At 38.2% G+C, this 17,625-nt stretch overlaps 2 protein-coding genes across 7 annotated transcripts in view; both read left to right on the top strand.

Moving 5' to 3' along the window:
- The first annotated feature begins 1,616 nt into the window (after nucleotides 1-1,616).
- Nucleotides 1,617-10,258, top strand: LOC127442541 (death-associated protein kinase 3-like). The gene is made up of 9 exons (XM_051700649.1): nucleotides 1,617-1,691; nucleotides 2,501-2,589; nucleotides 5,259-5,619; nucleotides 5,826-5,955; nucleotides 6,731-6,779; nucleotides 6,932-6,958; nucleotides 7,619-7,771; nucleotides 7,862-7,907; nucleotides 7,999-10,258. Exons 2-9 carry the CDS (start codon nucleotides 2,528-2,530, stop codon nucleotides 8,530-8,532), a joined length of 1,362 nt encoding a protein of 453 aa, XP_051556609.1. The 5' UTR covers nucleotides 1,617-1,691; nucleotides 2,501-2,527; the 3' UTR covers nucleotides 8,533-10,258.
- Nucleotides 10,259-15,477: 5,219 nt separating this feature from the next.
- LOC127442106 (PWWP domain-containing DNA repair factor 3B-like) overlaps nucleotides 15,478-17,625 on the top strand; it is a 38,085-nt gene continuing 35,937 nt past the window's right edge. For all 6 annotated transcript variants that reach the window (XM_051699898.1, XM_051699897.1, XM_051699896.1 and 3 more), the window contains exon 1: nucleotides 15,478-15,679. The gene's annotated coding sequence lies outside the window, so the exon portion shown is untranslated. The remainder of the gene's footprint in view (nucleotides 15,680-17,625) is intronic.

Raw genomic sequence — 17,625 nt, 5'->3', positions numbered from 1 at the left:
TATCAACACAGCAGAAAAGTATATTTACTTCGACAGTGAATATTTTCGCAAAAGAAAAAAGCAGTGGTCTGCAATGTAACTGAATGGCTCGTCTAACGAATTGGTTAGCAACTATTCCTTGTGAGTCCTGTTGAGGATAGTTTCCAATAATCTTCACGGGGAAGAGAACGGGAATGAAGAGACCTGTGGTGGTATCTTATATAGGGAGGTGGGGCTCCCTTATCACTGCTGTGATTGGTCTGTCAGCTGACAGACGTGGTGTAATCCTGAGGCAAATTCCCATAGTGAGATACCGAACGAATGTTAGAAAGAGTACTGCTGATTTAATATGCTTTAGAGAATGGAAAGTGTGGAAAAATCCCTCAGAAGATCAAAAATTTCAGTTTTCAACACTATTAGATGTTGCAAAATGACAAACCTGTCTAAATCCTTAAATAAAATGCTTCAGATGATTACATTTATGTGATAATCATTGAACAGACAGAGCACATTTATTTACATACACGAGACATCATTGAACTTCAGTTTGCCTGACATCAACATGCAGCACCACAGATCATGTGAAGAACACATATCCAAAGTTAGTTAACTTTTACAGAGTTTTTGATGAGAACAAATTTGGAAGCATATTTGGGTAGCAAATAGTGTCAATAGTGATTCACTGAACATCAATTTAAGGTTATATTTGTTCATCATTATATGACCTTTCCATGTTCACAACAACTCCAAGAAATGCTGTACTTTAGTTAAGGCTGCCCAACATGTGAAATATTTTTGTATTATTGTGTTTATTATTTTGTAAAGAAGGTCAAGTGATTCAACTCATCAGCTCATAGTACAGTACTCCATGTTCTGAACTTGGTGTGTCAGATTAGTGAGACTCCTAAAAGTGGGGGTCATCTGAGCAAGATTGAGAAACACTGTTCCAACTGTGTCTGAGTCATGTCATGTCATATGGAGACCTGCCTGGCATATTAAATCTATTAGGAATACCAACAGAACATCTCAATTATTTTGGAATCCTTAAAGGGATAGTTCACCCAAAAATGAAAATCCTCTCATAATTTACTCACACTCATGCCATTCCAGATGTATGACTTTCTTTCTTCTGCAGAACACAAATGAAGATTTTTAGAAGAATATTTCTGCTTTGTAGGTCCATACAATGCAAGTGAATGGTGACCAAAACTTTGAAGCTCCAAAAAGCACATCAAGTCAGCATAAAAGTAATCCATATGACTCCAGTGTTTTAATCCATGTCTTGTGATGCGACCCGATTAAAACACTAGAATCATATGGATTACTTTTATGCTGATTTTGTGCTTTTTGTAGGCCTATATAGAGATAGACAGATAAATCTACTGCACATTTATTATATTACACATGACATGTACTGTATAATGCTTGCATTGTTTTCAGAACACAAAAGCCAGAGCCATTTGTAATGACACTGAAGCACAAGTTTATTCATTGTATGTGTGTTATGAGACTGTTATGATAGGGACAGTTCAAAACAAGCCCAAACAAGTGTTAAAAAGCTGTGAGTGTACAAACACCACCTGGCAGACTTCTGATAACAGCTGACGTCATCCTGCGGCGGAGTCGGGCTGATGTCACTCAACAAGCCACGCCTCTCAAGAGCGCAGAAACCGGAAAATACCCCATTGGCTGAGGAATGCGAGGACGTTAAGGTATGTGAAAAAAACCTCTCATATATATATATATATATATGTACATATTCTATACAGAATTATTAAGAGTATAGATCTTTTTTCGCGGGTAGAAATCGTACATATATACTCAGTATAAAACGTTGTGTTTCCGAGTATATATTAGCTTACCGGTGTCCGCTGTTGTTTCTTTGAGGAGTTGGCCAGATGGCTACTTTGTGGAAAATATTTTGTGTCTTATAGTAATATATGTCTAATTTCACGTTTGAACGTAAAACAGGGAAACAACCGTGTCTGAATTGTTGTTTGTAAAGCCTTACAAACTGAGTGAACTGTACCTTTGCGCTCAAATTAATGTTTTTATTGTACATTTCTGGATTTATTTAGGCATGGAAAGCTTCCTTATGGGTTTGTTTAGTGTACAGTGTATATACTACAGTGATAAGTATATTCAGTGATAAGAAATAAAATGAAAGGGGTGAAAATCTGGCAACCCCACTGATATACAGAATATTATAGATCAGTTAGGCAACCCTTGTTTTTGACCGTAGGTTATGACGTAATTAGGAATGGAATGTCCACATTCTGCACATGTCAGTCCAACTTCCTGTGAGGTCAAAGAGTAAATACTGATGCATGTGGACACTTCTCAGACCTCTCATGAAAGGCACAATTCCCTGGATGGTTAGGAACCATTTATGGTTATTGTCAACAAAAAATAAAGCAGATTTCAAGCACTTTAGTGGTATTGTAACCAGGATGATGAAGTTAAAAGCATGAAACGTTGTGTCAAAGCTCAACAAGACCCATTTCTGATCCTTTTCCAACAGACTGATTGATTTTGAAGTCAGCAAATCATGGCTGGCTTCAGACAGGAGGATGTGGAGCTTTTCTATGAGATGGGAGAGGAGTTAGGAAGGTAAGAGGATAAAATGTGACATCACTCCTTCCAAGTAAAAGCAACAGTCTTCCTGTTTTAACCTGTCTTTACAGTTATCTCACACTAAAGGAATTCACCAGACAATGATCCGGGTTAAATTAAGGTCTTATGGTTTGATAAACTCTGTGGAGATAAAAGCGAAATAATTACATGATAATGTGGCATAACACAGTTGTTTGGCTCTGGGTTTCCATGATTTATCGGTGCAGTATAAAAACAAACATTATTGTACCAAGGCCTTTTTACAGAGTTCTGGAATTTAAATAGCCCCAGCACAATGACTCAATTGTCTGCACACACTGAATCAATCCTTGCCTTCCTTCCTATATATGGAAGTAGAGGTTGCGTGCCATGCTGCTGCAGCATGACATCACTGCTTTACAATGCTTGAGCACAGCTGTAGTGCAAAGGAGACTAGAAGGCTCAGAGAGAAGCAGACCTTTAACTACACAAAATTTGATCTGACTTTTACAATAATGTTGCATTATGCAGCATTTGCATTATTTACTACATATTATCTTATTCTTTTAGAAATTTAAGAAATGAATACCTTTCCTGGTTGGATCCTGTTCATATACACTGGCGGCCAAAAGTTTGGAATAATGTACAGATTTAGCTGTTTCGGAAGGAAATTGGTACTTCAGTTCACCAAAGTGGCATTCAACTGATCATGAAGTATAGTCAGGACATTATTGACATAAAAAACAGCACCATCACTATTTGAAAAAAGTCTTTTTTGGGGGGGGGGGTTTCTCCCCTTTTTCTCCCCAATTTGGAATGCCCAATTCCCAATGTGCTTTAAGTCCTTGTGGTGGCGTAGTGACTTGCCTCATCCAGGTGGCGGAGGACGAATCTCAGCTGCCTCTGCTTCTGAGACCGTCAACCCACGCATCTTATCACGTGGCTTGTTGAGCGCATTACCGCGGAGACATAGCACGTGTGGAGGCTTCATGCCATCCACTGCGGCATCCACGCACAACTCACCACGTGCCCCACCGAGAGCGAACCACATTATAGGGACCAAAAGGAGGTTACCCCGTGTGACTCTACCCTCCCTAGCAACCGGGCCAATTTGGTTGCTAAGGAGACCTGGCTGGAGTCATTCAGCATGCCCTGGATTCGAACTCCAGAGGTCGTAGTCAGCGTCTTTACTCGCTGAGCTACTCAGGCCCGGAAAAATTCATTTTTGATCAAATCTAGACAGGTCCCATTTCCAGCAGCCATCTTTCCAACACCTTATTCTTTTTTTTTTTCTTTCTCCCAATTTGGAATGCCCAATTCCCAATGTGCTTTTAAGTCCTCGTGGTCGTGTAGTGATTCACCTCAGTCCGGATGGCGGAGGACGAATCCCAGTTGCCACCGCGTCTTTACCACTGAGCTACCCTGGCCCCACCAACACCTTATCCTTGAGTAATCATGCTAAATTGCTAATGTGGTACTAGAAAATCACTTGCCATTATATCAAACACAGCTGAAAGCTATTTGGTTCATTAAATGAAGCTTAACATTGTCTTTGTGTTTGTTTTTGAGTTGCCAAAGTATGCAATAGACTGGCATGTCTTAAGGTCAATATTAGGTCAAAAATGGCAAAAAAGAAACAGCTTTCTCTAGAAACTCGTCAGTCAATCATTGTTTTGAGGAATGAAGGCTATACAATGCTTGAAATTGCCAAAAAAACTGAAGATTTCATACAAAGGTGTACACTACAGTCTTCAAAGACAAAAGGACAACTGGCTCTAACAAGGACAGAAAGAGATGTGGAAGGCCAGATGTACAATTAAGAGGATAAGTACATCAGAGTCTCTAGTTTGAGAAATAGACACCTCACATGTCCTCAGCTGACAGCTTCATTGAATTCTACCCGCTCAACACCAGTTTCATGTACAACAGCAAAGAAAAGACTCAGGGATGCAGGCCTTATGGGAAGTATTGCAAAGAAAAAGCCACTTTTGAAACAGAAAAACAAAAAGAAAAGGTTAGAGTGGGCAAAGAAACACAGACATTGGACAACAGATAATTGGAAAAGAGTGTTATGGATCTTAAACCCATTGAGCTTTTGTGGGATCAGCTAGACTGTAAGGTGAGTGAGAAGTGCCCGACAAGACAGCCAAATCTATGGCAAGTGCTACAGGAAGTGTGGGGTGAAGTGTCACCTGAGTATCTGGACAAACTGACAGCTAGAATGCCAAGGATCTGCAAAGCTGTCATTGCTGCACGTGGAGGATTTTTTTGATGAGAACAATTTGAAGTAGTTTAAGAAGTTCTAAAAAGAAAATTCAAATTGTAATAGTAATTTTTCATACTATGAATGTCCTGACTATACTTTGTGATCAGCCACTTTGGTGAATAAAAGTACCAATTTCATTCCATAAGAGCAAAATCTGTACATTATTCCAAACTTTTGGCTGCCAGTGCATGTAATGGTTTTGCACCCATGCCATTTAATAGTGTCCCTAATTTCTATTGTTCTAGTTGTATTTTCTGTCTGTTCTCAAGTAGAATCTGTTAATCTATGTTCATTCTTAAGTCTTGTAGACAGTGATATTGTGCTGTGTTTTCTACAAACCAAACTTTGCAAACATTATCATGATCATCATTTCCTGTCTCATCTCTCTGTAAATCATTATTACCGTGGGTCTGGATCTCAGTGGACAGTTTGCCATTGTGCGTAAATGTAAAGAAAAGAGCACCAGGACAGAATTTGCTGCCAAGTTTATCAAGAAGAGGCGGCTGTCGTCCAGCCGAAGGGGCGTGAGCCGAGAAGAGATAGAGCGAGAGGTTAACATCCTTCGAGAGATCCAGCACAGCAACATCATCACCCTCCATGACATCTTTGAGAACAAAACCGATGTGATCCTCATCCTGGAGCTGGTATCTGGAGGAGAGCTGTTCGACTTCCTGGCTGAGAAGGAGTCCTTGACCGAGGAGGAGGCCACACAATTCCTCAAGCAGATCCTGGATGGAGTACACTACCTCCATTCTAAACGCATAGCACACTTTGACTTGAAGGTGAGTGCCAAAGATGTCAGGATTTAAACTATTTATTTTACAGTTCGCTGTTGATTAGTTGATGTGTTTTATAATCCATGTAGATTCATGACCCATTCATCACCCTGAATGTTTAATTTCAAGAATGTGACATTTGCTTCTCAATAAAATGGATTTCTGTGTAATCACAGAATTGTGTAATCAGTTTCTGTGTAAATTGTTTTCAGCCTGAGAACATAATGCTGCTGGATAAGAATGTTCCAAATCCCAGAATCAAGTTGATAGATTTTGGAATTGCACATCAAATTAAGGATGGAAATGAATTTAAAAATATCTTTGGAACTCCTGAGTTTGTTGGTAAGAACCTCATTCAATTTTATGTATCTTTATTTAAGATCACTTAAAGGAATATTCCGGGTTCAATACAATTTAAGCTTAATCGACAGCATTTGTGGCATAATATTGATTACTACAAAAATAAATTTTGACTTGCCAATTTTAAACATAAACAAAAAAAAAACACACTTTTTTAAAAGTATAGCCACAAGGGGGCCTGGGTAGCTCAGCAAGTAAATACGCTGACTACCACACCTGGAGTCGCAAGTTCGAATCCAGGGCGTGCTGAGTGACTCCCGTCAAGCTTCCTAAGCAACCAATTGGCCCGGTTGCTAGGGTGGGTAGAGTAACGTTGGGTTAACCTCCTCGTGGTTGCTATAATGTGGTTCTTGCTCTCAGTGGGGCACGTGGTGAGTTGTGCGTGGATGCCGCGGAGAATAGCGTGAGCCTCCACATGCGCTAGGTCTCCGCGGTAACGTGCTCAACAAGCCAAGTGATAAAATGCGCAGATTGACGGTCTCAGACGCAGAGGCATCTGAGATTTGCCCTCCGCCACCCGTATTGAGGCAAGTCACTACGCCACTTACAAGGACCTAGAGCGCATTGGGAATTAGGCATTCCATATTGGGGAGAAAAGGGAAGAAAAAAAAAAGAAAAGAAGGGATGAGTCGAAATAAATTTTTGTGGTAATCAATATTATGCCACAAATGTACTTGTATTGGACCCAGAATATTCCTTTAAGATTACTTTAGTAGGAGTTGTACTTTGCTAAAGCTTTAATGTATGTCATTTGTAGCCCCTGAAATTGTCAATTATGAGCCCCTCGGCCTGGAGGCAGACATGTGGTAAGTCAATTTCAATATTGTTTTTAAAATAATGGATGGGATTTGAATATAAATGTTCAGCCTATCAGATATTATTTATAATGCTCAAAATAGTTAAAGTTAATTAGTTGTCTTTAAATTCTGATTTCTAAACGACATTTTCTTTTCTGCAGGAGCATTGGCGTTATCACATATATACTGTAAGTATCACAACAGATTTTGATTACTTGGTTTAAAGGGGTCATGACATGCCTTTTTTATTTTTATTTTAAAGAGTTGCTTAAGGTTCACTTATAATTTTAGTAACATTTTTTGCACAAAAAACAGTCATATATTTGTAAAACATTATTATTTTCCACCCTCATTCTGACCCTCTGTCAGAAACGCTCAGTTTTGTTGCTGCTTCTCCTTTAAGATTTGACACTAAATGCCCACTGTTATGATTGGCATTCTGCTCTTGACTGATCTGCTCTCTCTACTTGCCATTTCACTGCTCAACACTACCGGGAAGGGCTACGAAAATGATAATGTGAAGTGGGCGTTGATGTGTTGTTGTGAAGGCAGTCAGATGCAAATGTCTACCACGGTGTGACATCACAACTGAGTCAAAAGTCATTTTGGCAGCTTGGTTTCAACAAATGCCCTTTTTGCACTGAGGAAGTTTTGACTTTTGAAACTTACAATAAGTTTTTATAGTAAAATTACCTTGTATATGTCAAAAGTTTAAGGGAAATTGTATTCCTCATATCACGACCCCTTTAATGGTTTATTTGACTGCACTGATTGCATGGTTTTCCACCCCCAGCTCATGTCATTGTAAATAGCTTAATGAATATTAACACATTTTTAATGTTTTTCAGCTTAAGTGGTGCTTCTCCATTTCTTGGTGAGACTAAACAAGAAACACTGACCAACATTTCAGCTGTTAACTATGACTTTGATGAAGAGTACTTCAGCAACACAAGTGAGCTTGCCAAGGACTTCATTCGCCGACTGTTGGTCAAGGATCCCAAGTTAGTATCCGCCTCTTTATTAAATAATTTAAATTGTTCATCATTGCTGTTCATTAATATTTTAATTCAATATTTTCCTATAACTTTCAGGAAGAGAATGACAATTGACGACAGTCTGCAACACCCCTGGATCAAGGTTTGAATCTTTAATTTTCCCTCCCTCAGAGTTTTTTAATGCTGCCATTTGTGCTCTCCTTTACGCGTTCTTGTCTCATCACCTCCTACAGGTGATTAAGAGGCGCAATGTGCGACCAGAGGAGAGTGAGCGCAAGCCGGAGCGTAGGCGTCTGAAGACCACCCGTCTGAAGGAGTACACCATCAAATCCCACTCCAGCATGCCTCCCAACAACACCTACATCAACTTTGAGCGCTTCTCCCAGGTGATGGAGGAGATAGCTGTGGCCGAGGACGGCCTGCGAGAGCTGGAGAAGAACCAGCGCTCATGCAGAGAAGATGTGGCTGCTTTGCTCTCCATCTATGAGGAGAAGGAAGGCTGGTACAAAGAGGAGAACGAGAGCATCGCCTCAGATCTGAATCTGATCAAACAGGAGCTACAGAGAGCACAAGCCCTTCGCAGACAGAGCCAGGAGGAGACACGGGCCACCATGCTGTCAGCCAACGCCCTCAAACGCAAGTTTTGTCGGCTGGAGAAACGCTATGAAGTGCTGGCTGAGCAGATGGTCTCCGAGGTGCGCTGGGTGGAAGAGCTGGTGCGCTCGATTTCTGCTGAAAACGACGCTCGCAGCACCGGCTTGGCATGAGCCGCTCTGTTTGCTTTCTAAACGCGATGACTATCTTCTGTCTTTGCTTGGTATGTGCAGAGTAGGTGATGTAGAGTATTAAACAGACCATTGCAATAAGCTTCAAGTCTTTAGGTTACATTTGTTTACTTGTGCTCCCAGAACAAAAGAGCAAGCAATGTAAAATGTTTTTATATAAAGGCTGAGTGATGGTGTGCATTCGTAAAGAATGAGCAATTTGCCTGTGTATTGCATTAAGTGATGCCATGCAATTGCAGCTGAAGCCAACAGATAGAACTTTCACTCACCACATTATAAATAAATGCTGGATCAGTCAATAAAAATAAAAAAGTTTATGTAAATTAAAATTAAGAAGATGCACCAGGTGTACTATTTAAAGGGATCATTTTCCCAAAAATGAAAGTTGTGTCATCATTTACTCATCCTAATGTCATTCCAAATCCATAAGACTCTCTTTTCGCTCATTGTCATCCAATGAAAGTGGAAAGGGACCAAAGACAGCTGTGGTCACCATTCACTGTCACTGTATGGAAAAGAGTAGCTTTAATATTGCATTACAGATCTAATTTTATCTTCCAAAGGGTGAGTAAATGATTTTTGGGTGAACTATCCATTTAACTATCAAATACAAAAAGCACTTAAAGCAAAGCAAACTAAATTTATATTGTGAATAATGTGCTACACAGTCCTCCATGAGGAATGAAAAAATCTCAGGATTCATAGGCTTATAAAAGGTTTTTTTTGTTGCCAGTTGCTAATGTTGTGCTGCACATGCTAATGTTGTGCTGTACTGATGTGCTTCACCTATGCAAATGAAATGCTAATTTTATGTTGTGAAACAAAGCATTAAGCGATGACTTATCACATACTAGTCCTAACTGCTTTCTTGAATTATTTACACATATACTGTATCTAATACTCTGCTTGATAAAAATTCAGGAAGCTGCTTTTGTATCTATAAAAATGACGATTTTATGCTTTTCTTTCACTCAAAACACATTTCAAACATTCCATTTTTCTTGCATGACATTCCATGTGCAGATGAGTGTCAATAACTCGATGATAGGAAATGATTGCATGCTCATTTGTAAAGTCATAGCAGTGCTCCCATATGTTAGTTTAAAGTACTGTACTTTCCCATTATTTTTTTTATTTTAGTTTTTATTTACAACAAATTTGTAGGTATGTATCAAAAAGTTACCTTCAGATTAAAGAAATGAAGAATACAATTGCAGTGTCTTCATTTGGTGTGTCTTGGGTGAGGGGTGCACTGGGAGGTGAAGTGTAGTGTCTTACAGATGCAAACATTTATAAACTCTTTATCTTAATTGTCAACATGTCTAGTGATGTTAAATGAGCCAGAGTTTTAATTGAACAAAAACATTTTCAATCTCCATTATGACTTAGTTGTGTTTTGTTTCTCAGATAAACACTTGGGTTTCAGTGGTACTGCGGACACAACTGTTTAGTTTAAAATGTCAAACCACAGAGCATCCATGAGTATAATGAGAGATGTGCACTAGACTCCTCTGAGATAAGTGTATGTCTCTGTTTGGCTCTGGCAAAATGTATAGGTATGAAGTGTTATCTAAAGAATAGTTCTCCCAAAAATTAAAATTCTGTCATTTAAACACCATGTTTTTCAAAACCCATGTGACTTAAAAAGCAGTTATTTATAGCAGATGTTTCTATACTATGAAGTGAAAGGTGACCATGTCTGTCAAGCAAGATTTTTAGTGAATAAAAGACTTTTCACGTTTTTATTTTTGACACACAAACTATATTTTCTCACATGTCAAAATGTCAAATGTTAATATGAGTGGATTGTCTCTCTCCATGTGGAATGTGAATGGGTTGGGGCACCCCATAAAAAGAAGGAAGGTTATTTCTTTTCTTAAACATAAGAAATTTGATATAGTGTTTCTTCAAGAAACGCATCTTTCCCCGCAGGAAGCTGAAAAATTTGGGAAGATATGGGGTGGACATGTTTTCTTTAGTGCTGGCTCAAGTAAGAGCAGGGGAGTCATTACAATGATAAGTAAACACCAACAATTAAAATGTCTCAAACAGATTAAAGATAAATTGGGGCAAAGGTTGATTTTGGCTAATATTTATGCACCTAACGCTGATGATCAGGGATTTTTTTATAGATCTTGAAGGGATGTTGCAAGTCGTTGGCACCTCTCATGATATAATATTGGGAGGAGACTTTAATATTTTGATGGACTCAGTCCTTGATCATAGCGAAGCAAAAGTGTGTAGGCCCCCTAGAGTAACATTGACACTTCACAGGATGGGTAAAATTCTTGGTCTTACAGATATTTGGAGACTTTTGAACCCATCTGGTAGGGACAATACATTTTTTTCATCAGTCCATAAGATTTATTCTAGAATTGATTTAAAAAAAAATAAGTCCCTCATTTCATTTGTTGTGGATTGCTCTACTGGAAACATCTTAGTCTCAGATCACGCCCTGGTGAGTTTAGAGGTTTTGCCACATTAGGAGAAATATAAATCATATAGTTGGCGCTTTAATGCATCCCTTTTGCAAAATCCTGAATTCCAACAAATGTTAAAGGCTGAAATCAGTGTTTATATGGAGACCAACTGGTCCTCAGTATCCTCTGTGGGCGTGGCTTGGGAGGCACTTAAGGTGGTTCTTAGGGGTCGGATCATACAATATGCCTCATTCATCAAAAAATCCAAAGCACAAGAACTCGTGGAGTTGGAAGGGAATATTGAAAGTGCTGAGGAAGAACTGAAGCACTGAATGTCATCTGATGGACTCAGAGAATTGACCCGATTGAAATACAGATATAATACTATTTTGTTGCGGAAGGTGGAGTTTTGGCTATTCAGGGCAAAACAGTCATACTTTGAGGCGGGGGGAAAAGGCAGGAAAACCTCTGGTTACATATATAAAACAGAGGGAGTCTTTCTCTACCTTTCCCTCAGTGAAATCTGCTAGTGGTGAAATATTTATCTATTTTAAAGAATTCTATCTTGATCTCTATAGTTCCACATCTTCGTCTACTGATGAAGATATTAGAAACTTTGTGGAACCATTAGAACTTCCTAAACTGACGGTTGAGTAAAAAAAATTCTTGATTCTGAGACAACCTTGGAGGAGCTTGGCGAGGTAATTAAGGCCATGCCTACAGGCAAGTCATTGGTCACTTCCACCTGAAAGAGTCCTTCCCTGATTTTGTATTGAACAGGAATTTCTTGCCCCTATTTCGCCATTGCAAAGCCTTTCTATCAAACTAATCGGAGAAGTTAAGTTACACCCTGTTATCTCGCATTTGCACTTGGTATGGACAAAAGTGTCCAGAGTGTTAACATTGTTTAATGTTGCCTCAAGTATATAGCAGAATCCAAAATTGTGTATTAATAAGTCTCCTTTCTGTTGGTCAGAGTGGATTGTGAGGGGGGTTACTACACTCGGTGACCTATATGAGAGTGGAGTGTTGAGATCTTTTGAAAATTTGGTTCAACATTTTGGGATTCCCAGATCTCAGTTTTATAGTTATTTACAGCTGCACCACCTGCTCTGTACTATTTTTGGGAGTAGTTTACAACCCCCTAAAGTGGCAGATAATCTGGGAATGGTGAATACTACGTTTGGAAAAGGTCATGAGGCATCAGTGTATTATTCCCTGCTAATTCAGAGTCTGGGGGATGGAGCTTTTTTTTTTTTTTTTTTTTTTTGTAAATTTACATTTTTTATTGATTCAAAAAAAAAAAAACACAGAGAAAAACACAACACATACACATTACACATACAATCAACATTTAACATTTAACCCCCACTAATATCCCTCCCCAATCACCAACCCCACCCTAACCCCCAACGAACACCCTCATGGTCACATAATATAATACACACACACACACACACAAAATAAATAAATTTTATATATATATATATATATATATATAATAAACATACATAATTAAACTAGACTTCCCTCTCCCCATCCCTTCCCCGAGAGTCCGCATACCACTCCGGAAATGATGGCGCTCCGTCCGTCTTCCAACCCCTTAAAATAATTTGTCTGCCAATCATAATACTAGTCAGAACCCATTTTTTTACATGTTTGTCCCCCAAATTTATGACCGCCCCATCGCCCAAAATACAAAGTCTGGGGCAGAGTAAAATTTGAGTGCCCAAAACGTCACACAAATAACTATGAACCTTCAACCAAAAATCTTGGATCTTAATACACCCCCAAAAGACATGGGTTGTGTCTCCAAAGCCTATACAATCTAGAGGGGGTCCAATAAAATCTATGTAAAATCTTGAATTGCATAAGGCGAACCCTTGCATCTCTAGATGCAGACTTGACATTTTTTAGAATCCTAGCCCACACTCCCTCCTCCAATACCAAATTTAAATCTCTCACATAATCTCTTGAGAGAAGTTGAAGCTCTGGGGGGGATGGAGCTTTAACTTCTCTCAAGAAGAGGGGCAGTGGAGAGAGAGGTGGAGGTATAAATGTGTGTGACATATATATATATATATATATATATATATATATATATAATTATATATTTTTTTGTGTGTTTGTATATACTCATATTTGACCACAGGGATGTTTGTTGGGGGTCAGGGCGGGGTTGGGGATTGGGAGGGGGAGGGGTGGTTGTGGGGTTTAAATGTTGATTCCATGTATATATGTTTTGCTCTTCTTTATTTAATGTAGGAATCAATAAAAAAAAGAAAGAAATTAATTACAAAAAAATATTTCATGCAGAGCAATTTATTAGCGTAATAAGATTTGGAATATAGTGCACAAATTGTATGGACTACTTCTATGATATGTTAATGGTGCTTTTTGCCCTTTTTGGAGCTTGACAGACCCTGGTTCCAATTCACTTTCACTGTATGGAAAAGACCAGCTCAGACATTCTGCTAAAATTCAAATTTGCTGTACCATGGAAGAAAGAACATTTTCCCACCAAAAAATAGGGTTATAAACCTTTACAGAGATTTGTCCTGAGAACCACTATGTCATGATAAGCACATTGGGGAAATATCTCCAGGGAAAACTGGATCTTATCTAAATAGAATGTTTAATTATTTCCCAGTATTCCATATGGGGCACAGATATGACACTGAAAAAACATTCAGACGTATGTACAGTAGCTGCCACTGTTCATTTGTTACACAGAACTCAGAAGGGACACTGCCTAGGTGATGAATTAATTATACCAACAAAAGAGTATAAAAAAAAAGTGTTTATCATTTTTTATCATGTTTTTTGCACATGGTACCAAGGTAATACTATATGTTTTGGACATGTGACATTGCAATACCATGTTTTTGGGATGTATCTGTGTAATCCCATGATATTCTTTGAAGTACTCTGAATACATGAATAAGATCATTTTTCAGTACCATGGTATTACCATCTGATATTATGGTGCCACCACAGCACCTTTTTTTTTTTTTTTTTTTTTGTAAGGGTACTTAAAAAAGGAACTGATATAAAATTTAAATAAGGAATATAATTTAAGTTTTATGGTGGGCTACTAACATTTTTGTTGGATTTATTTTTAATTTTAGATGATCTTAAAGGATAGCATGACAGATAACAGAATCATGCACCAGAAAGAGCATGAAAGACTTTCTTCTGAGCTGGCTCAACAGGGGGGTAGGAGTGGCTAATTTTATATTTTTAATATTTATTTATTTATTTTTAAATCAATGATAACAAAGCTGGTGAAGCCAAAGACGTCATCATGAAAAAAAATGTATCTAAAGAAAGATATCATAATGTATGAGGAATGGACTAATCTAATGATGCTCTTCAGATGTTGTGATTTAATGAGACAGATTTTTTTTATTTGTTTTACTCAAACATTTTGACTGATGTCTTGAATGTAAATTTGGTCATGTCTAGAAGGGAACTGTCAGGTTGGGAATGTCTCACGAGAGTAGCATTGGCTTTTACTACAGTAAGGGTTAGGTTTAGGGATATGGTTAAGATTAGGGTAAGGGTTAAGTTTAGAGCAGATGTAGGGTTTCTGTGGGTCTTAAAATGAACACAGTAAACAGCGTATTAATGTTGCATACAACTCTCACGAGACTTTCCCAGCCTGACGTTTCACTTCTAGACTCTGTAATTTTTCCCTATAAAGTCATGTTGCTCATAACAAAATCCTCTTTTTGTAATTTTTATTATCAGCTGAGCATCATTTAGCCCCCTTTAGTGACCTGGGACCTCAGTCCACCTCATATACCTCATCCATTTTTGCCCTCACTTCTTTAGTATTCATCAACCTTTCTCTTATGAATGGTCTGACAATAAAAAAAAATATTAATAAAAAAAAAATATTACCAAAAGTATATAGGGTTTTTAGTGACCCGAGATATGTAATAGTGTCGCAATATATATTTCCACTATATAAATCTATGAATCATATTTTTATGATTATTTCATATCTTTTTAAGTTTACTATCATAGGATATCTATTTCTTTGTGTATTACAAGACCATGACAAGTTCACGTTCATACAAATTACTACTATATCATGTTGATTTTCTGTGCAATGGTGAATTATCAGTATCCCATATGCATATAAACAAATATTACACGTTACTTGTTGTTGCTCAAGGTGGCGCTGTTGTTTCAGTGACTGACCTGATTCTCATTTGACATTGCTATTTGATGAAGAAACATCATGGAAGTAAACTATAGCAAGTACAACTCATAAACAGTATGATAAGGCTATTGACATTTGGGTGTACAACTGAAAATCTGTAAGTTGCACATTAATTTATACTCAATAAGTGCCTGAGAAAATACATATGTGTAACTTATGTGTAGCTCAATATGTGTTAAGGCCTTTTCACACCAAATGGGAAGGGATTATGAGATGCGAATCACAAGCAATTTTACCCCGGTACGGTAGGTGACTCAACTCACCATTGAGCTGGTCCGCCCTCCGCCCATCACTGGGTGAGAAGAAGAACGAAACACTTGACAAGTTTGCAAAACAAACAAAAAAGAAAAGCAAACGATTCACTAGCGATTAGATCGAAAAAATAAAACGCATCTCTCTACCATCTGAAGCAGCGTTGACAAGTGTGTGTTTGATTTGCTCAATGAGGAACAACATTTTCGAGACACTTCACAAACTATACGTAAGTTACAATTTAGCCTAGTTGAGGCGTAAATGGGCACTAAGTCACAATTTACGCACTACTAAATATTTGAGCGTTGCACCATTAAACTTAGGTAGGATGTAACCCTACGTATTAACTGAATGTTTACGGAAGACTCCGACCAGCAGTAACGCTTGGAATGAAAAAGCCCTGGTCGATGTGTTCTCAATTTTTTTGATGTAGTGTCTAATGAATGCTCTGTAGTGTTTATATATAGACTGGCTGTGTGTATGATCTGAAAGCATTGTTTGATTTTGAGCACAGATGAAATGGTTTTGAGGCGATTGTTTGATTTTGTCAGAAGAGTCAAATGTTTTGTGAATGTAGTTTGAAGATTAGGTTGTGTTTAAAGTTGTGAGAAAATGGGTGACGTTTTTAAAGTAATGTGTCTTAGCAATTGTGAAAAATTGTATACTGTAAAGATACAGTAGTCCAACTGCAAAAGCCCATATAAAACTCTAAATGAAAAGCACTTTACAGTACACACAAAGTTAATGAGAGATTAATTGTGCCTCAGCATCATGCTTATTTTGTACAATTGGTTTGATCACATCATTAGAAACAATGGTGAACAATTTTGAGTCGTTGTGTGTAAATGATGACAACTGTGTAGTTGTGTTTAACTTTTGCCACCCACATTTATCGTTTTGCAACAAAAGGCATCACAGTACGAAATGTGTTTTAGTGAGCAAGAATGTGTTTAGAGTTTTGCAAAAAGAGTGGATAAGATTTCCAAATGGAGTCTAACTACCTGAACTTGTTAAAAGTTTTGCCAAAAGGGTGATTGATTGAACAAATGGGTTTAGGCCACTCAGCATTTGGTTCATAGAATGGGGTTTATTGTTTTGGCAATTCAGAAAAACTGTAATATACTTAAGATGGGTGCTGGCATTTTTAGATAATGTGCCAGTGTTCCCAGGCTTTCTGTCCTACTGAAGAGACACTGCTCTAGTGGCGGCTCCCTGAAAAGCAGGGAAAGGTGGGAACCATACACCTACACCCCAGAAGAAGCTGGGTCTTTCTCCTGGGATCATGATGATGACCACTGGAGCACATGTGATCTCTGGGGCAAATCCCCATGACATGGGCCAATTCCCATCAATAGCTTTCAGTTAGAACCTCAGTTGCTGAGTGAGATGAACTCAGGGGCCGACGAGGGCTCTGACAGACCACACAAGGTGTCATCAACTAAGGGAGGATGCTGAAAAAGGAACCTGAATGCTGCTATTCAGGAATGGCATAAAAGAACCAAGAAGCTTTTGTGCAGTGTATAGAGTCTTGGCTGTAACCAGTGTCTAGTGTCTCTAGGGATGGTGATGCATACTGGGATTCCTGGAATAGATGGGATGAAGTGATCAATCATTAACTCACCTATATGTCGTTCCAAAACCGAATGCTGTTATTTTTTCTGTGGAAAACAAAAAAAAAAGAATCTTCAAACAGCTCTTTTCCATACGGTACATCCACAGTTCATAGTTTCCACAGCTTTCAATCTCTAGAAGCCAGTATACTCAGTAGGCTATACAGTATACTGCCTTTTTTTATACATCCTGGGACAACATTCTGATTGGTGTGTGAACAATTTTGCTTCCTAGTGTTGTTCACATGGTGAGAATTGAGTGATAATTGAGTTCAGGTTGTGTTGACATTGTGAGGGTTTCTGAATGCTATTGCTTTCAACATGCTCACATGGTGTAAAATGCTAAATTTATGATGAGTTTTGAAGAAAAAAACACAAGAATAGTGTATATAGTTTTGAGAAATTAAGTCTTTCTTTTGGATTTTTTTTTTCATGGTTTGGGGTATTTGGCTCATGGAATTGATAAGAGTGTCTAAGCAACTGAGAAAAACTAACACATTTCTATTTATTTCTATTGTAGAATTTATATTTTATTATTAAAAATGTTCTATTTACAGTATGCAAA

Source organism: Myxocyprinus asiaticus, chromosome 6, assembly GCF_019703515.2.
Source record: "Myxocyprinus asiaticus isolate MX2 ecotype Aquarium Trade chromosome 6, UBuf_Myxa_2, whole genome shotgun sequence".
Taxonomy (NCBI): Eukaryota; Metazoa; Chordata; class Actinopteri; order Cypriniformes; family Catostomidae; genus Myxocyprinus; species Myxocyprinus asiaticus.
Note: the sequence above shows the minus strand (reverse complement) of the source record. Positions and strands in the feature narration are given on the sequence as shown.

Coding starts and splice junctions, on each gene's coding strand:
- LOC127442541 (XM_051700649.1), top strand. CDS start 2,528: ATGGCTGGCTTCAGACAGGAGGATGTGGAGCTTTTCTATGAGATGGGA. Junction 5,620..5,825: donor TAGCACACTTTGACTTGAAG/GTGAGTGCCAAA, acceptor AATTGTTTTCAG/CCTGAGAACATAATGCTGCT. Junction 6,959..7,618: donor GGCGTTATCACATATATACT/GTAAGTATCACA, acceptor AATGTTTTTCAG/CTTAAGTGGTGCTTCTCCAT.